Source organism: Phocoena phocoena, chromosome 10 (assembly GCF_963924675.1).
Source record: "Phocoena phocoena chromosome 10, mPhoPho1.1, whole genome shotgun sequence".
NCBI lineage: Eukaryota > Metazoa > Chordata > Mammalia > Artiodactyla > Phocoenidae > Phocoena > Phocoena phocoena.
In genome coordinates this window covers 56187643-56206653 of record NC_089228.1, presented here as the reverse complement: position 1 = coordinate 56206653, position 19011 = coordinate 56187643, and the positions used below count along the sequence as shown (strand labels likewise).

General features: G+C 37.2%; 1 protein-coding gene across 1 annotated transcript in view; it reads left to right on the top strand.

Annotated features, from left to right (window-relative positions):
• ZCWPW2 (zinc finger CW-type and PWWP domain containing 2) overlaps nucleotides 1–19011 on the top strand; it is an 84685-nt gene that overhangs the window by 37742 nt on the left and 27932 nt on the right. Inside the window, exon 3 of the mRNA XM_065886392.1 lies at nucleotides 18071–18117. Within this exon, the coding sequence (XP_065742464.1) occupies nucleotides 18071–18117 (47 nt within the window). The remainder of the gene's footprint in view (nucleotides 1–18070; nucleotides 18118–19011) is intronic.

Below are 19011 nucleotides of genomic sequence, written 5' to 3'. Positions count from 1 at the left end.
CTTAGAGGAAATACTTTCAGTTTTTCACCATTGAGAATAATGTTTGCTGTGGGTTTGTCATATATGGCCTTTATTATGTTGAGCTAGGTTCCCTTTATGCCCACTTTCTGGAGAGTTTTTATCATAAATGTGTGTTGGATTATCTATTGAGATGATCATATATTTTTATTCTTCAATTTGTTAATATGGAGTATCAGATTGATTGATATGCATATATTGAAGAATCCTTGCATCGCTGGGATAAATCCTACTTGATCATGGTGTATGATCCTTTTAATGTGTTGTTGGATTCTGTTTGCTAGTATTTTGTTGAGGATTTGTTCATCAGTGATATTGGCTTGTTGTTGTCTTTTTTTGTAGTGTCTTTGTCTGGTTTTGGTTTCAGGGTGATGGTGGCCTCGTAGAATGAGTTTGGGAATGTTCCATTCTCTGTAAATTTTTGGAAGAGTTTGAGAAGGATAGGTGTTAGCTCCTCTCTAAATGTTTGATAGAATTCACCTGGGAAGCCATCTGGTCCTGGACTTTTATTCACTGGAAGATTTTAATCACAGTTTCAATTTCATTACTTCTGATTGGTCAGTTCGTATTTTCTATTTCTTCCTGTTTCAGCCTTGAAGTTTGTACTTTTCTAAGAATTTGTCCATTTCTTACAGGTTGTCCATTTTATTGGCATATGATTGCTTGTAGTAGTCTCTTATGATCCTTTGTATTTCTGTGATGTCAGTTGTAACTTCTTTTTCATTTCTAATTTTATTGATTTGAGTCCTCTCTCTTTTTTCTTGATGAGTCTGCTAAAGGTTTATCAATTTTGTTTATCTTCTCAGAGAACCAGCTTTTAGTTTTATTGATCTTTGCTATTATTTTCTTCATTTCTATTTCATTTATTTCTGCTCGGACCTTTATGATTTCTTTCTTTCTACTATCTTTGGGTTTTGTTTGATCTTCTTTGTTTAGTTGCTTTAGGTGTAAGGTTAGTTTGTTTATTTGAAATTTTTCTTATTTTTTGAGGTAGGAATGTATTGCTATACACTTCCTTCTTAGAACTGCTTTTGCTGCATCCCAAAGGTTTTGGGTCATTGTGTTTTCATTGTCATTTGTTTCTAGGTATTTTTTTATTTCCTCTTTGATTTCTTCAGTGATCTCTTGGTTATTTAGTAGTGTATTGTTTAGCCTCCATGTTTTTATATTTTTCACAGTTTTTTTCCTGTAATTTATTTCTAATCTCATGACGTTATGGTTGGAAAAGATGCTTGATACAATTTCAATTTTCTAAAACTCACCGAGGCTTGATTTGTGACCCAAGATATCCATCTATCCTGGAGAATGTTCCATAAGCACTTGAGAAGAAAGTGTATTCTTCTGCTTTCTGGTGGAATGTCCTATAAATATCAATTAAGCCTATTTGTTCTATTGTGTCATTTACAGCTTGTGTTACCTTATTTATTTTCTGCCTGGATGACCTGTCCATTGGTGTAAGTGGGGTGTTAAAGTCCCCGACTCTTATTGTGTTACTGTTGATTTCCTCTTTTAAGGCTGTTTGCATTTGTCTTATGTATTCAAGTGCTCCTATGTTAAGGTGCATAAATGTTTACAATTGTGATATCTTCTTCTTGGATTGATCCCTTGATTGTTATGATTGTAATAGTCATATGATCGTTGTCTCTTGTAATAGTCTTTATTTTAAAGTCTATTTTGTCTGATATGAGTATTGCTATTCCAGCTTTCTTTTGATTCGCATTTGCATGGAATATCTTTTTCCATCCCCTCACTTTCAGTCTGTATGTGTCCCTAGGTCTGAAGTGGGTCTCTTGTAGACAGCATATATATATTGGTCTTGCTTTTGTATCCATTGAGCTAGTCTGTGTCTTTTGGTTGGAGCATTTAATCCATTTACATTTAAGGTTATTATCAATATGTATGTTCCTGTTATCATTTTCTTAATTATTTTGGGTTTGTTCTTATAGGTCTTTTTCTTCTCTTCTGTTTCCCAGCTAGAGAAGTTCCTTTAGCATTTTTTGTAAAGCTGGTTTGGTGGTGCTGAATTCTTTTAGTTTTTGCTTGTCTGTAAAGCTTTTGATTTCTCTGTCAAATCTGAATGAGATCCTTGCTGGGTAGAGTAACCTTGGTTGTAGGTTTTTCCCTTTCATCACTTTAAATATGTCCTCCTGCCACTCCTTTCTGGCCTGCAGAGTTTCTGCTGAAAAATCAAGCTGATAACCTTATGGGGATCCCCTTGTTGGTTATTTGTTGATTTTCCCTTGCTGCTTTTAGTAATTTTTTCTGTGTATTTAATTTTTGTTAGTTTGATTAATATATGTCTTGGCATGTTTCTACTTGGGTTTATCCTGTATAGGGCTGTCTGCACCTCCTGGATTTGATTGACTATTTCCTTTCCCATGTTAGGGAAGTTTTCAACTATAATCTCTTGAAATATTTTCCCAGGCCCTTTCCCTTTCTCTTCTTCTAGACCCCTATAATTCGAATGTTGGTGTGTTTAATGTTGTCCCAGAGGTCTCTGAGACTGTCCTCATTTCTTTTCATTCTTTTTTCTTTATTCTGCTCCTCGGCAGTTATTTCCACCATTCTATCTTCCAGCTCACTTATCCATTCTTCTGCCTCAGTTATTCTGCTCTTGATTCCTTCTGTTGTATTTTTCATTTCAGTTATTGTATTGTATATCACTGATTGTTTGTTCTTTAGTTCTTCTAAGTCCTTGTTAAACATTTCTTATATTTTCTGGTTCCATGCCTCCATTCTGTTTCCAAGATCTTGGATCATCTTTACTTTCATTACCCTGAATTCTTTTTCAGGTAGATTGCCTTTTCCTCTTCATTTATTCGATCTTGTGGGATTTTACTTTGCTCCTTCATCTGCAACATATTTCTCTGTCATCTTATTTTGTCTAACCTACTGTGTTTATGGTCCCCTTTCTGCAGGCTGCAAGGTTGTGGTTCCTTTTGCGTCTGCTGTCTACCCCTTGATGAGTGAGGTTGGTCTGGGGGCTCGCGTAGGCTTCCTGGTGGAAGGGACTGGTGCCTGCACTCTGGTGGGTGAAGCTGAATCTTTTCCCTCTGACGGGCAGGGTATGTTTGGGGTGTTTGTGAGCATACTACAACTTTAGGCAGCCTGTCTGCTGATGGGTGGGGCTGTGTTCCTGTTTTGCTGGTTGTTTGTTGTGAGGTGTCCAGCACTGGATCCTGCAGGCAGTTGTGTGGGGCCAGCTCTTGGTGTTGATATGGATACCTCCAGTAGTGCACATGCCGATTAATCTTCCCTGGGCCCGGGAATTCTCTGGTGGTCCAGCGTCCTGGACTTGTCACCCCCTCCCCCACCAAAAGGCCCAGGCCCAACCCCTGGCCAGGGAACCAAGAGCCCACAAGCTGCACATTGCAGCCTGAGAGAAAATAAAAAGAAAGCAAACAGACAAACAAAACCCAAGACAAATACCAAAAACAGCAGCAAACAAACAGCGGCAACACTCAGACACAGAATAAATAAATAAATAAAACAAAACAAACAAAAGAATTCAAAAATGAGAACAGTCAATAAGGACTAAACTAACAAAAAATGAAAATGAAACTAAAACAGAAGGATAAAAACAATCAAAAATAAAGAAAACCCACAAAACAGCAAAAAAGTGAAGTAAAAATAGAAAAGTAAAAAATATATATATTAAAAAAAGAAAAATAAAAGCAACAATACCAACAACTGAACAAAACGAAACAAAGAAGAAAAGAATAACAGGAATAATATTTTCCTGGGGCCTCCTCTGTCAGTGTCCTTGCTCCCACCGTGAGCCAGAGCCATCCCCCACCTCCCCAGGAGGCCTTCCAGTACTTCTAGGTAGGTCTGGACCTGCTTTGGGCACTGTGGGGCCAGCTCAGACTCTGACCTGGCTCAACTCCCACGTGTACTTGCCCCCAAAGTCCACTGCTGCAAAGGCTAGATTGGTCTCAACTGTGGGAACACTCATCTATTCAGGTATTCTACAGACACAGGATTTACCAAGCCGTTCTCAGGGGTTTAATCCACAGCTTGTGTAGCTGCACAGAGAGATTTTCATTCCTCTTCCTTAGTCACACTACCCCTGGGGCTCAGCTTTGGTTCTGGCCCCACCTCTGCATGTGGGCCACCCTCAGGCATCTGTTCCTTGTCCAGGCAAGAGGGAGCAAAAGCAGCAGCTGCTTGGGGCACACTTACTCACTCAGGCTGGGGAGGGGTACGGCGGCTACAATTGGGTTGTGCGTGAGTTGCCTGCAGTGGCATGGACCAGCAGGCAGTTGCAACAGACTGTGGTGCACTCGTTCTGGTGGGAATCGCTCCCAGTGCCCACGGAGGCAGGCACTGATGTGTGGGCACGGTGGTGGCCCTGCCCCCCATGTGCCTCTCAACTATGGCGCCTCGCTTTCCAGGCAGGCCACACTTCTTCTAGGGGCATTCCTGGCCATGCATCCCCTCACTCCTGTCCTCTCTGCTGTATCTGCACAGCCAACAGTGCTCCTCTCCCCATATCCGTTCTGCCAACCCCTCACTTTAGCACTCAGCCCCCGCCAGCATCGGCAGACTGTTGTCCCAGGCATGGGTGCCCAGGGCTGATTCTCAAGGAGGCTTTGGGATGGGCAGTGCTCAGGCCCCCAGAACCTACACGGGCGAAGGAGACCCTGGCCTGAGGGGCAGGCAGGCCCACTTAGATGGGAGCCCCTCCCAGTGTCCCCGGAGGCTGAAGAAGTCAGTGGGTGGGGAAAGGGGTTGTAATGGCGGCTCTGCCCCTTGCGCACTACTCAACAATACGCCTTGCTTCTGTGGTGTCCCAGGCTTTTTCCACAGACTTTCCTGGTTGTGGATCTCCTTACTCCTGTCCCTTCTGGTTATCTTTTCACAGCTAACAGCTGTCCCCTCCCTGGGTCCACGCTCCAAATCTCTCTTTCCAGGACCCAGCCCCCCTTTGCAACTGGCCACTCATGACTCAGACTGGAATGCGCAGAGCTGTGGTGTAGATCATGCATGCAGTTCTTACTTTGTCCTGTCTTCCACAAACCATCCACTGCATTCTCCTTTGATCCCTCGAAGTTCCTTTTCTGTCCCAGCTGATTTCCCCACCATGAGGGAGTTTTTCTGAGTGTGGAAACCTCCCCTCACCTTCATCTTTCCGCCAGGGCTGCTGGTCCCTTTTTTGATTCCTCTTTTCTTTTTTTCTTCTTTCTTTCATCCTACCCAGTTGTTGAGGGGATTTTTCTTGTCCTTTTAGGTGTCTGAAGTTTTCTGCTCATGTTCAGCAGGTGCTCTGTGAGAATTGTTCCATTTGTAGGTGTATTCTTGATGTACTTGTGAGGAGCAATGAATTCCATGTCCTCCTATTCTACCTTCTTGACTCCTCTACTGTTCTTTTTACTGTCACCATAGTTTTGCCTTTTCTGGAATGTGATGTAGCTGGAATCATATGGTATGTAGCTTTTCAAATTGGCTTCTTTCACTTAGTAATATGCATTTATGTTTCCCCATGTCTTTATAGCTCTTTTTTAAGCACTGAATTATATTCCATTGTTTGTATGTACCACAGTTCATTTATCCATTCACCCACTGAAGGATATCCTGGTTGCTTCCCTGTTTTGGCGATTATTAATAAAGCTGCTGTAAACATCCGTGTGCAGGATTTTGTGTGGGCATAAGTTTTCAGCTCACTTGAGTAAATGAGCAAATACTAGGGAGTGCAGTTGCTGGATTACATAGTAAGAATATGTTTAGTGTTGTAAGAAACTGTCAAAGTATCTTCCAAAGTGGCTGTACCATTTTGCATTCCCACCAGCAATAAATGAGAATTCCTGTTGCTACACATCCTTGGTGTGGGTCATTCTAATAGGTGTGTAGAGGTATCTTATTGTTTTAGTTGCAGTTCTCTAATGACATATGATGATGAATATCCTTTCATATACTTATTTGCCATCTTTGAATCTTCTTTTGTAAGTTGTCTGTTTATTGCTCATTTTGTCATCCAGTTGTTCATTTTCTTATTGTTGAGTTTTAAGATTCTTTGTATATTTTGAATAGCAGTCCTTTATCAGATACGTATTTTGTAAATATTTTCTCTCACTCTGTGGATTGTCTTATTCTCTTGAGAGTGTTCTTTGTAGAATAGAAGTTTTTAATTTTAATGAAATCCAGCTTATCAGTTATTTCTTTCATGCATCTTGCCTTTGGTATTATATCTAAAAAGTTATCAGTCTGGGAATCTGGGTACTTCTGTTGAGGGTTTTTCCTGACTGTAAAGCAAAGGTGTGGGAAAGGAGAAATGGATAGAAAGTGTCTTCCTGTCTTTTTCTGTTCTTTGTGCCTCAGCTAAAGATGCAGAAGGTTTCTGAGGGCTGCTCTTCCTTTGCAGCAACTCCTCCTCTGAATGTAAATCATGATGAACTGAGTGTTTGGAAATCCTTCTCCTAAGCTGAGATTTGGTGCATATCTGCACTTCTGGACTATCTGAATATCAAGGGCTGAGATTATTTGGAACTGTGAATACTTGTTGTTTTAGAAGCATGTGGTCTGGGAATGGTATTCAAAGTTCCTATAACATTTCCTTATAAGTGCCTTGAGTCTATTTTTTTTCTGAGTTTTTGCTTTTTTGCTCCTCTTCTTAAATGTTTTTAATCACTACATTAATAAATAAAATCTACCCCTCTCTGTACCATTAAAAAAAAAAGTTATCAGCATGTCCAAAATCATCTAGATTTTCTCCTGTGTTACTCTCTGGGAGTTTTATAGTTTTGCATTTTACATTTAGATGTGTGGTCTATTTTGAGTTAATTTTTGTGAAAGGTGTAAGGTCTGTGTCTAGATTCTTTTGTGTGTGTATATGTGTGTGTGCACACCATGTGGATATTTAGTTGTTCCGACAGCATTTGTTGAAAACATTAGCTTTTCTCCATTATATTGTCTTTGCTCCTTTGTCAAAGATCAGTTGCCTATGTTTGTTGGGTCTGTTTCTGGGCTCTGTATTCTGTTCCATTGATCTATTTTTATTATTTTCCCAATATTATACTGTTGATCATTGTAGCTTTTTAGTAAGTCTTGAAGTCAGGTAGGATCAGTTCTTCAACTTTGCCCTTCTTTAATATTGTGTTAGCTTTTCTGGGTCTTTGTCTCTCCATAAAAACTTTAGAATCAGCTTGATATCTGCAAAATAACTGGTTGAGATTTTGATTGAGATTGCATTGAATCTATAGATCAAGTTTGGAAGAACAGAGATCTTGACAATATTGAGTTTTCCTGTCCATGAACATGGAATATCTCTCCATTTATTTAGATCTTCTTTCATTTTTCATCAGAGTTTTATAGCTTCCCTAGTATAAATCTTGTCCATATTTTAGATTTATGGCTAAGTATTTCATTTTGGGGGGTGTCTATATAAATGGTAATGTGTTTTCAATTTCAAATTCCACTTGTTCATTGCTGGTAAATAGGAAAGCAATTGATTCTTGTGTTAATATTAACCTTGTATCCTGCAACTTTGCTCTAATCACTTATTTCTTCCAGGAGTATTTTCCTTGATTCTTTTGGATTTTCTACTTAGATGACCATGTTATGTGCAAACAAAGATAGTTTTATTTATTTCTTCTCAATTTGTATCTTTTATTTCTTTTATTGTCCTCTTGCATTAGTTAGGAGTTCCAGTACAATATTGAAAGGAGTGGTGAGGAGGGAATGTCTTTGACTTGCTCCTGATCTTAGTGGGAAAGCTTTGCATTTCTCACCATTAAGGATGATGTTAGCTGTAGATTTTTTGTAGATTCTCCTCAGATTGAGGAAGTTTCCCTCTATTCCTAGTTTGCTGTGAGTTTTTATCATGAATGGGTGTTGGATTTTGTCAAGTGCTTTATCTGCTTCTATTGATATGATCATGTGACTTTTCTTCTTTAGCCTATTGATGTAATGGATTACATTAATTGATTTTGAATGTTGAACCAGCCTCGAATACCTGGAATAAATCTTACTTGATTGTGGTGTGTAATTCTTTTTTATACATTGGTGGATTTGGTTTGCTAATATTTTGTTGAGGATTTTTGCATCTATGTTCATGAGAAATATTGATTGCTCTGTGGTTTTCATGTAATATCTTTATTTGGTTTGGGTATTTCAGGTAATACTGGCTTCATTGAATGAATTAGGAAGTATTCTGTTGGCTTCTATCTTCTGAAAGAGTTTATAGAGAATGAGTATAGTTTCTTCCTTAAATGTTTGGTAGAATTCACCAGAGAACTCACCTGGGCTTGATGCTTTCTGTTTTGGAAGTTTATTATATTGATTCAATTTTTAAACAGATACAGGCTCTTCAGATTGTCTATTTCTCCTGTGTGACTTTTGGCAGATTGTGTTTTTCAAGGAATTTGTCCATTTCATCTAGGTTATCAAATTTGTGGGCATGGAGTTATTCATAACATTTATTTATTATCCTTTTAAAGTCCATGGGATCTGTAGTGATGCCCTCTCTTTCATTTTTCGACACTAGTATTTCTGTTTTCTCTTTTCTTTTCTTAGTTAGCCTGGCTAGAGGCTTACTGATTTTATTGATTTTTCAAAGAAACAGCTTTTGGTTTTATTAATATTCTCTATTGATTTCCTGTTTCCAATTTCATTTGTTTCTCCTCTAATTTTTATTTCTGTACCATTATTTCTTTTCTCATGTTTACTTTAGATTTAACTGGCTCTTCTTTTTCTAGCTTCCTAAGGTGGAAACTTGGCATACTGGTTTTAGATCTCTGGTCTTTCATAATATATGCATTTAATGCTATAAATTCCCCTCTAAACACTGCTTTCACTGTATCTCACAAATTTTGATAAGCCATATTTATTTTTTCATCTCATTCAAAATATTTTAAAATTTCTTGTGAGATTTTTTTTGACCCATATGTTATTTAAAAATGTGTTGTTAAAGCTCCAAGTATTTTGGGATCTTCCAGTTATCCTTCTGTTTTTGATTTCTACTTTTATTCCGTTGTGATATGAGAGCATATTATTGGATTGGATTGGTCAAAAAGTTTGTTCAGGTTTTTCCCAAACATCTTACAGAAAAACCCGAGCAAACTTTTTGGCCAACCCTATATGATATCTATTTCTTTAACCTTTTAAGGTATGTTTTACGGCCCAGAATGTAGTCTATCATGGTGAATGTTCCAAGCAAGCTTGAGAAGAATGTGTAGCTGCTGTTGTTAAATGAAGTAGTTTATAGTCTGTTCTGCCTTTTGTAGTGTTAATTGAGCACTTCGTATAATTCTGTTTTCTCTCCTTTCTTAGCATATCAATTATTCTTTCTTTTTAATTTTTCTAGTGGTTTTCCTACAGTTTGCAATATTCATTTACAGTTATCCAAGTCCACTTTCAAATAACACTTTATAACTTCATGAGTAATGAATGTACCTTATATTAACAAAAATTTCCTGATTCCTCTTCTGTCCGTTGTATCATTGTTGTCATTCATTTCATACATACACACGCGCACACACACACACACACACTATATATATATTATTGAATATATTGTTGCTATCATTTTGAACAAAGTATTTTCTGTTAGTTACATTAAGAATGAGAAAAATAAAAGTTTTTACTTTTACTTAGTCATTCTCTGCTGCTTTTCCTTTATGTAGATCCAAATTTCTGGTTTATACCATTTTCTATCTCTTTTATAATTTTTTAATAGATTTATTTATTTTTATTTATTTATTTTTGGCTGTGTTGGGTCTTCATTTCTGCTCGTGGGCTTTCTCTAGTTGCAGTGAGCGGTAGCTACTCTTCGTTGTGGTGCATGGGCTTCTCATTGCAGTGACTTCTCTTGTTGCAGAGCACGGGCTCTAGGCACACAGGCTCTAGAGTGCAGGCTCAGTAGTTGTGGTGGACAGGCTTAGTTGCTCTGCAGCATGTGAGATCTTCCCAGACCAGGGCTCGAACCTGTGTCCCCTGCATTGGCAGGCAGATTCTTAACCACTGCACCACCAGGGAAGTCCCTCTATCTCTCTTTTAACATTTCTTGTAAGGCAGGACTTCTAGCAATAAATTCCCCCAATTTTTCTTTGTCTCACAATTTGTATATTCCTTTACTTTTGAAGAATAATTTTACAGGGTACAGAGTTCTAATTTCGTGGGTTTCTTCTCTCAACACTTTAAATATTTCACTCCACTCTCCTTTCGCTTGCACGGTTTCTGAGAGGAACTGGATGAAATTCTTATCTTCCCTCCTTTATAGGTAAGGAGCAAAGATAAGAATTTCCCCTCTCTGGCTTCTTTCAAGAATTTTCTTTATTTTTGATTCTTCTGCAGTTTAAGTAGGACATGCCTAAGTGTAGTTTTTATTGGCATTTGTCCTGCTTGGTGTTCTCTGAGCTTCCTGGGGCTATGGTTTGGTGTCTGACATTAATTGGGGGAAATTGTCAGTCATTATTAATTAAAATATTTCTTCTGTCCCTTTCTCTCTCTCTTTTCCTTCTGGTATTCCCATTACACGCGTGTTACACTTTTGTAGTTGTCCCATATATCTTGGGTATTCTGTTCAGTTTTTTTTTCAGTCTTTTTTCTTTATAAGTTTTAGAAGTTTCTATTGATGTATCCTCAAGGTCAGAGAGTCTTTTCTCAGCTGTGTCCAGTCTACTGATGAGCCCATCAAAGGCATTCTTCATTTCTGTTACAGTGTTTTGATCTCTAGTATTTCTTTTTTATTATTTCTTAGAATTTCTTTATCTCTGCTGACATTGCACACCTGTTCTTGCAAGTTGTCTACTTTTAACGTTAGAGCCCTTGGTATATTAACTGTAGTTGCTTTAAATTCACAGTCTGATAATTCCAACATCTATGCCATATCTGGGTCTGCTTCCAGCACTTGCTCTGTCACTTCAAACTGTGATTTCCCTTTTAGTATGCCTTGTAATTTTTTGTGGAAAGGTGAATATGATGTACCAGGTAAAAAGAACTGTGTTAAAGAGGCCTTTACTAGTGCAGTGGTAAGGTGTGTGGGGTAGGGGAGGCATTTTGGAGTCCTGTGATTAGGTCTCAGTCCTGGGCTTTGAGTTTAATGAGTGCTTCTCATTTTTTTTTTTTACCGCTTAGGTGGTCCATGATGGCTAAAGGGGGCTGGAGTTGGAATTCCCTTCCCCCACATGGAAGGCTACAACAGGCTGGATTTGGGCATTTCCCTTCTTCCAGGCTGGTTAGGCTCTGAAAAAACCCCAGTAGGTTAGGTTCTGGTAAAACAGTTTCTCTTGAGGACAGGCCTTGTTAGAAGAATTGAAAGCTCTGGCATATTTCAGAACCCTTACTTTTTTCCTCCCACTGCCTGAAGCACAGGGAATTATTTTCCCAGTTGGCACTGTGAGAACTTGATGGAGCTCCTGGAGGTAAATTCACCAAAGTACATCTCCCTCCCCCAGGACTGGATCCCTCTGGGGTTTTTCTCTCTCAGGCTTGTTCACACTGAGCCTCCAGCACTTCGTGGATTTCAGTTCCTATTTCCTTCCCAGGCATTGGCTCTTGGCAAGGTTTCAACTCCAGTAAATTGTGGTTCTTTTAATTTGCCAGTAAGCAATTTGTCTCTCCAAATTTGGGGGCAGTGGTTTACCCTGTGAACTCACTCCCTGAGGGATCTAAGAAGAGTTATTGATTTTCAGTCTGTTCATCCTTTTACTTGTTGTTAGGTTGGAGTGGTGACTTCCAAGCTCTTTACTGACAGACAGAAAACTGGACTGTCCTTTTTGTTTTTAAGAAAATGCTCTCAGCTGTCATGTTTAAAGAACATACTGACAGTTTTTCTGAGGCCATGAATGGACAAGCTTTAGAAAAATTATTTAAAGAAGATAAGCCATTGATTTATATTAATATTTGTACCTCTCTCTAATATGGTTGTAAATAAAAATTTTAACATCTGTTATGGGTCATGAGGCATAACCATCGCTACTCATTTGGAACATTTTCATTTTCTACCTGCAGCTTCTCTTTTATACTTTAAAAATATGATTTGGATGTAGCTCAGAAGAGGCCCTTTTAATTATCCAAATCTACATTTCCGGTTAACTGCTTTTCACTCTGTATGTGAGGGTCCTTACATGCAGAGATTTCTGAAGGGAGGAAATTAAACCTTTCTCACTAGGGAGAATGCAGCTCTTAGAAAGTAGTTGATGGTGCTGAAGTTGAACATGGGCCTACTGTTACTATCAGAGAAACTGCTAGTGATTGTTTTGTTTTTAAGTATTACATTAGAATTTCCCTTTGGCATTTGAAATTAGAGTGGTTCTCTTGCATTGGAAGACGATTCTGCAACTTTTGAGCATAAAGTGTTCATTGAACAACAGTTTGGATATTTCTGTTCCCAATTCATCTCCCTACTGGAAATTTTACATAAGAATGACTTACGTTGTGAGGAGAAACATAAATTTCTATTCTGTTATCATTAACTCTCAATATATGATCAGGGTCCTTTGGATCCAATTTTAGTTTCTGTGTTTCTTTTTGTGCAGTTTTAGCCATTTGTACAGATTAATATTTCATTGTGATTTTTATTGTTATCAGAGGTCTTCAAAAGAACAGGGAGGAAAAAAATTTTTAGATACAACAAAACTTATTCTATCTTGTAACTGCTATCAGGTTTCGCTGGGCCACGATCTTATTTTTTCCTCTCTTTTGAAACATTTTGCTATTTTATCATTACTCATCAATTATTTCCAACTATGTTTGAAAGACAAATAATTATTTAAATGGAATAATGATGGAATCACTTAAAAAGAGACAATAGTGAAATATATCATCAATGAACTATTTTCCCTAGTACTACAAGGAGGTCTCTCTCTTTCTCTAACACACATACCAATTAGCTAAAATGGAAGAGAACATTTCTGATTATCTAAAATCTACCAGACATTGTTTTAGGAGCTTTATTTATGTAGATTATATTATTTAAATCTCACAGTATACCAATATATTACTCCTGGGTTATCAGTAAAGAAACTGAAGGTCTGAGAACATACAGTGTTTTATATTTTACACTGTCTAGTATAGTAACTTATGCCATGTAAATATTCTATGATTTCAATTAATACATTATACTGATTTGTTCAGGTACAATGTATATTTCAGATCCATATAATATTTTGAATAAAATACATATATATTTAATTAACTATAAAAAAATTGAGCACCTGTACATATGAAAAATGGTCCCTGCCTTGAGGCACATCTTAGCCTTGCAGAGTGCTTACACATATATAGAAGTAACCATAATATCAGTACAAGTTAGAAAGTTCTATAGACTAAGGTGACTATGGATTTGCAAAAGAGGTGGGAATTTCTCCTAGTTGAAGAATCATCTGTGTTGGTAGATGGTCTTGTACGTTCATCAGTAGGGAAAAAGTGTACTCCAGAAGAAGGGATTATTTCAAGCACACAGCTGAGCACAGGAAAAAGGGCAGTTCACATGTGGCCAGCCAGTTGTAGGTATAAATATAATAACCTGCTCCTCTAGATTTCTGTTTTATGCGAATAGTTTTTTTACTAGAAAATTTGCTTTTAGATAGCAAGCATTTATTTTCTCTTATATTCATGGGTATTTATCCTTTTTGTTTGTTTTACATGTTCATTGTGAATTAAAATTCTATATTGATAAATTAAATTTCTATACATTTTTCTTTAATGTTAAATGTAACCCTAAAACTTTACAATTAATGTCCATAGCTCTTTCCATTTTTCATTACCACAATATTAAGGTTTCTAAAACATATCTATGAATAAATATTTACATATAATTATTCAATTATGGAATTCCAGATTGAACATTTTTTAAAAATCCAACAGTTGTGCCAATGATTTTTACTAATACACACACATATATACTTTTGCTCATATCAAAATGATATCTTGAAGTAATTTTCTATACAGTTGACCCTTGAACAACGTGGGTTGGAACTGCGTGAGTCCACTTACATGCACATTTCAACGAATTCACTTAATAAATATATGGAAAGTTTTGGGGAGATTTGTGACAACTTGAAAAAATTCACAGATGAACTGCATAGCCTAGAAATATTGAAAAAATTAAGAAAAAGGTATGTCATGAATGATTAAAATATATGTAGATACTAGTCTATTTTATCATTTACTACCATGAAATATGCACAAATCTATTATAAAAAGTTAAAATTTATCAAAATGTATGCAAACACAGATTGTATGTGGAACCATTCATAGTCGAGAGAAATGTAAACAAGCATAAAGATGCAGTATTAAACCATGATTGCATAAAGATAACTGTGATACATACTGTACTACGGTAATACTTTCCTAGCCATCTCCTGCTGCTGTAGCAGTAAGCCCAAATGTAGTGCACATCTGCTTAAAACGCTGTGACACCAGTCACCTCTACATGAGCACTTCGTCTTTCCACTAAGTTGCATATCACAGTAGGAAGTTCTTTCTCGTGGTTCTCATGTATTTGGTTGGCCAAAAAGTTCATTTGGTTTTAAGTAAAAATAAAAGACGCGTTTTTCATTTTTACCAAGAATTTTATTGAACAATGTATCACTAACTGAACGAATTTTTTGGCCAGCCCAATATTTTCCATAATATTTACTGCAATACCATAAACCCTGAATAACACCATGGGACCCACAAAGTGCCACTCGTGATGTTGGAAGTGCTCCCAAGAAATAAGTCATGCTTGGTATGTAGCATAGATTGAGGTCTGCAGCTGAAGTTGCCACCATTTCAAGATGGATGAATCCAACCATTGTTTAGAAATAAAAAAGAGAAGGAAAGGAAATTTGTGAAGCCGTCACTGTGGTTACACCAGCATGTGAAAAACCTTGCACTTTTTGTGCAGTACCTTTTTATCTTGAAGATGTGGCCTTAATGTGGGTGCAGGTTTGCTATCAGAAGGACATACCTTAGACTCTAATATGATTCAAGAAAAAGTGAGGTCATTATTTGCCAACTTAAAGCAAATGGAAGGTGAAGGATCTAAAGTTGGAGAATTTAATGCCTGCAAAGGATGGTTGGATAATTTTAGAAAGAGGTTTGGCTTAAATGTCAAGATAACAGGAAAAGCAGCTTCTGCTGACCAAGAGGCAAGAGACAAGTTCCCAGACACCATTAAATCACTGAGGAGGAAGGATGTCTGCCTGAACAGATTTTTAATGAAAACAAAAGTGCATTCTGGAAAAAAATGCCACAAAGGATATTTGTTAGTAAGCAAAAGAAGTGACTATCAGGATTTAAAGCAGGAAAGAATAGGCTAACTGTATGATTTTGTGCAAATGCAGTTGGGTTTATGATCAGGACTGCCCTTATCCATAAAGCTGCGAACCCATAAGACTTGAAGGGAAAAGATAAACAGCAGCTGCCAGTCTTTTGGTTGTACTACAAGAAGAAGGCCTGGATGACAAGAAGCCTTTTTCTGGATTGGTTTCATCTGTGCTTTGTTCCTGAAGTCAGGAAGTACTTTGCCAGGAAGGGACTGCCTTTTAAAGTTCTTCTGATATTAGACAATGCCCCTGGCCACCCAAAACCCCATGAGTTCAACACTGAAGGCGTCAAAGTGGCCTACTTGCCCCCCACACACAACGTCTCTAATTCAGAGGGTCATAAGGACCTTGTAAGGCTCATTACTCACAGTGCTCTATGGAAAGGATTGTCAACGCTGTGGAAGAGAATCCTGATAGAACGTTGTGAAAGTCTGGAAGGATTATACCATTGAAGATGCCATTGTTGTTATAGAAAAAGTCGTGAAAGCCATCAAGCCTGAAACAATAAATCCCTGCTGGAGAAGACTGTGACCAGATGTTGTGCGTGACTTCACAGGATTTACGATGGAGCCAATCAAGGAAATCATGAAAGAGATTGTGGATAAGGCAAAAAGGGTGGGGGGCGAAGAGTTTCAAGATATGGATCTTGGAGAAATTCAAGAGCTAAGAGACACCAACTCCAGAGGAATTAACAGATGAGTGCTTCTGAACCAGGGCTAGGTAAGGACGAGGATGTAGAAGAAGCAGTGCCAGAAAACAAATTGACATCAGACAAGCTGGCAGAAGGTTTCCAAATATTCAAGACAGGTTTTGACTTTTTACGACATGGACTCTTCTATGATATGGGCTAAAGCAAAACAACAGGGACCCTTCTACGATACAGGCACTGGAACTAAAGCAAACGGTGGAAGAAGGGTTGGTACCATATAGAAACATTTTTGGAGAAATGAAAAAGCAAAAAAGTCAGACAGAAATTAAGATGCACTTCTGTAAAGCTACACCAAATATGCCTGCCTCCCCTGTCTCCCCTTCCATCTCCTCCACTTTGTCTGCCTTTGCCACCCCTGAGACAGCAAGTCCAACCCCTCCTCCTCTTCCTTCTCCTCGGCCTAGTCAGCATGAAGTTGATGAGGATGAAGACCTTTATGATGATCCACTTCTACTCAATGAATAGTAAATAATCATCTTGCCATACAGTTAATAAAATTATCTGTTGTGTATTATGAGAGTATCTTCATGTGAAAATCAAATACCTGTATGGCAAGTACTGTATGAGACTTTTTGTGTCCTCATCATCATCAACGCCCAAGTATTCATCATGTAGAACATTGTGTGCAAAGTGTGTTTTGAGGTGGATAGCCTAACCTTATATAGGCATAAGGTGAGTGATGTTTAACATAAAAGTAATAACATGTTAGTTTTCTTACTGTCTTATAACTTTGCTTTCAAAGAATTACATTACCATACAGTATGTCTCTCTTCCTCTCTCTCATAATTGGAGATACTGCATATCAACCTATCATCACAGGTAAGGGTTTTTAAACAAAATGTAACAGTGTTTCCCATCCTATCTTATGAGTATGACTGTACTACTCTATGCCATAAAAATGTGATAACCATTCATTCATTAGTGTATAAGAAAGGCTACTGTGAAACAATCATATCAATTACACTAGGCAACCATAAAGCAGTCATGTTGCTGTTTCTTTGTTAAACATGAATTTCATTTTCACATTATCTTTTAATTTTTGATGTCTAGTGTTAGTAATACATGTGACATCTACAGTGTTTTGTATCATAGAAGACATTATTGCTGTAGGTACTGACAGGCAGATGATTCATCTTGTAAACAGATAAGTTACAGCACTGATATATACAGTACAGTACTGTAAATGTTTTTTCTCTTACTATTTGCTTAATAACATTTTCTTTTCTCTGGCTTACTTTATTGTAAGAATACAGTGTATAATACATATAAAATATGTGTTACTCGACTGTTTATGTTATCACTAAGGCTTCCAGTCGACAGTAGGCTATTAGTTGTTAAGTTTTAGGGTAGTCAAAAATTATACGTGGATTTTTCACTGTGCAAGGGGTCTGCACTTTAAATCCACATGTTGTTCAAAGGTCATCTGTTCTCTATTTGATTAGACTCTTCATTATTGCTGAGTCTTTCTCTGATGCACTGTTGGCAGCTCAGGGACCCCAGATGGAGGCAGCAGGCATAAAGCTTAGGGATTTGTAGTCAAATGGATCTGCCCCCACTGCATGACCTCATGCTGTGAAGTGCAGATGGAGTACGCCCCTTTTAAAACTATCATGAGGATTAAATAAGATATTGTCTCTATAAAGTCTTTATTACATGTCTGGCTGGTAGTATGGGGTTGGCCAAAAAGTTCGTTAGAGTTTTTCCAAACTTTTTGGCCAGCCCAATAGATGTACACGTAGAGGTAGCTGGGATTTAATTCCAGATCCTACATACTCTAGAGCACATAAGCTGACCATAAGCTGTCTAGAAATGAGATACACTAGATGCTAGCTGGTGGACATCCAACCAGCCATCAGATTTAAGGGAGGAGGTTTGTCAAATAAGTATACCAATCCCTGATGTCATTACTTTTGGATTACTTTGTTTTACTCAACTCTGGGAGCTGAGTTTGTTAGCATTTTGATCAAAAGAACCACTGAAAACACATATCATGGTATAAGAAAGTAGAAAATTCTAACTGTGTAATGTTGCATTTATTTGAATAGGAGTGTAGTTCACTTTTTTGAAGCAGCCATACCTTATTATCTTACAGACAAATCCAAAGCAGATGGCAGAGTTGCTGTGGTGGCCAAGAAAGGGGTAAGATCATGTTTTATTAAATCAAATATACAGACTTCAAATTCAATCTGATTAACACTATTTTTAAAAGAAAATTAAATTAATATTTTAAATGAAAATGACATATAATCAAATTTTTCTTCTAAATGTTAGTTGACACTAAAAATTTAATATTTATAGTTACTTATATCAATGTTATAGAATTATCAAATATTAGAATAATAGAAAATTGTAAGTTAACAAATAAACAATTGCTTTTATTTGTACATACTCTCATATACTAAAATATTTTTAATATGTCATGTTATTGTAATGTATGCAATCTTCATAGAAAATTCAAATAATTAAAATTCACAGCTTAATATGGACTTTACCTTAAAGTTAAGTAGAGAACAATATCAGACATTTGTATGAATCTTTTTAATGAAAATTTATAAAGTTAATAGCATTTTAAAAGAATTCTTAAAATTTAACATGTCATTCTATACATTGTGTGTGGAGATATGTTTAACTCTAGTTACTGTCAAAACTGTGATTGGGATAGGTTGAGCCTTGACAGTCTCCTTAAGTGACAATATTCTCGAATAGTAGTTTCTCTCCTCGTGTCCACCACTATCAATGCTTTTCCCACTCCCTTGCCAGCTTTAGATATCACCAATTTTTACATATTTGCCAATATTTGAAAGGAGAAAAATATGCCGTTGTTATTTCAATCTGCTGTTATTTATTCTTTTATTTTAGTGAGGTTGAGCATTTTTCATATATTTATTGGACATATTTCTTCTGAAAACTGCCTGTGCATATCCTTGCCCATTTCTTCCATGAGCTTTTTTTACTTTGATTGATTGATTTATAGGTTGAACTGCTTCTTTGGATCTTCATTTCCTTATGAAGCCTCCCCTGTCACATAAAACT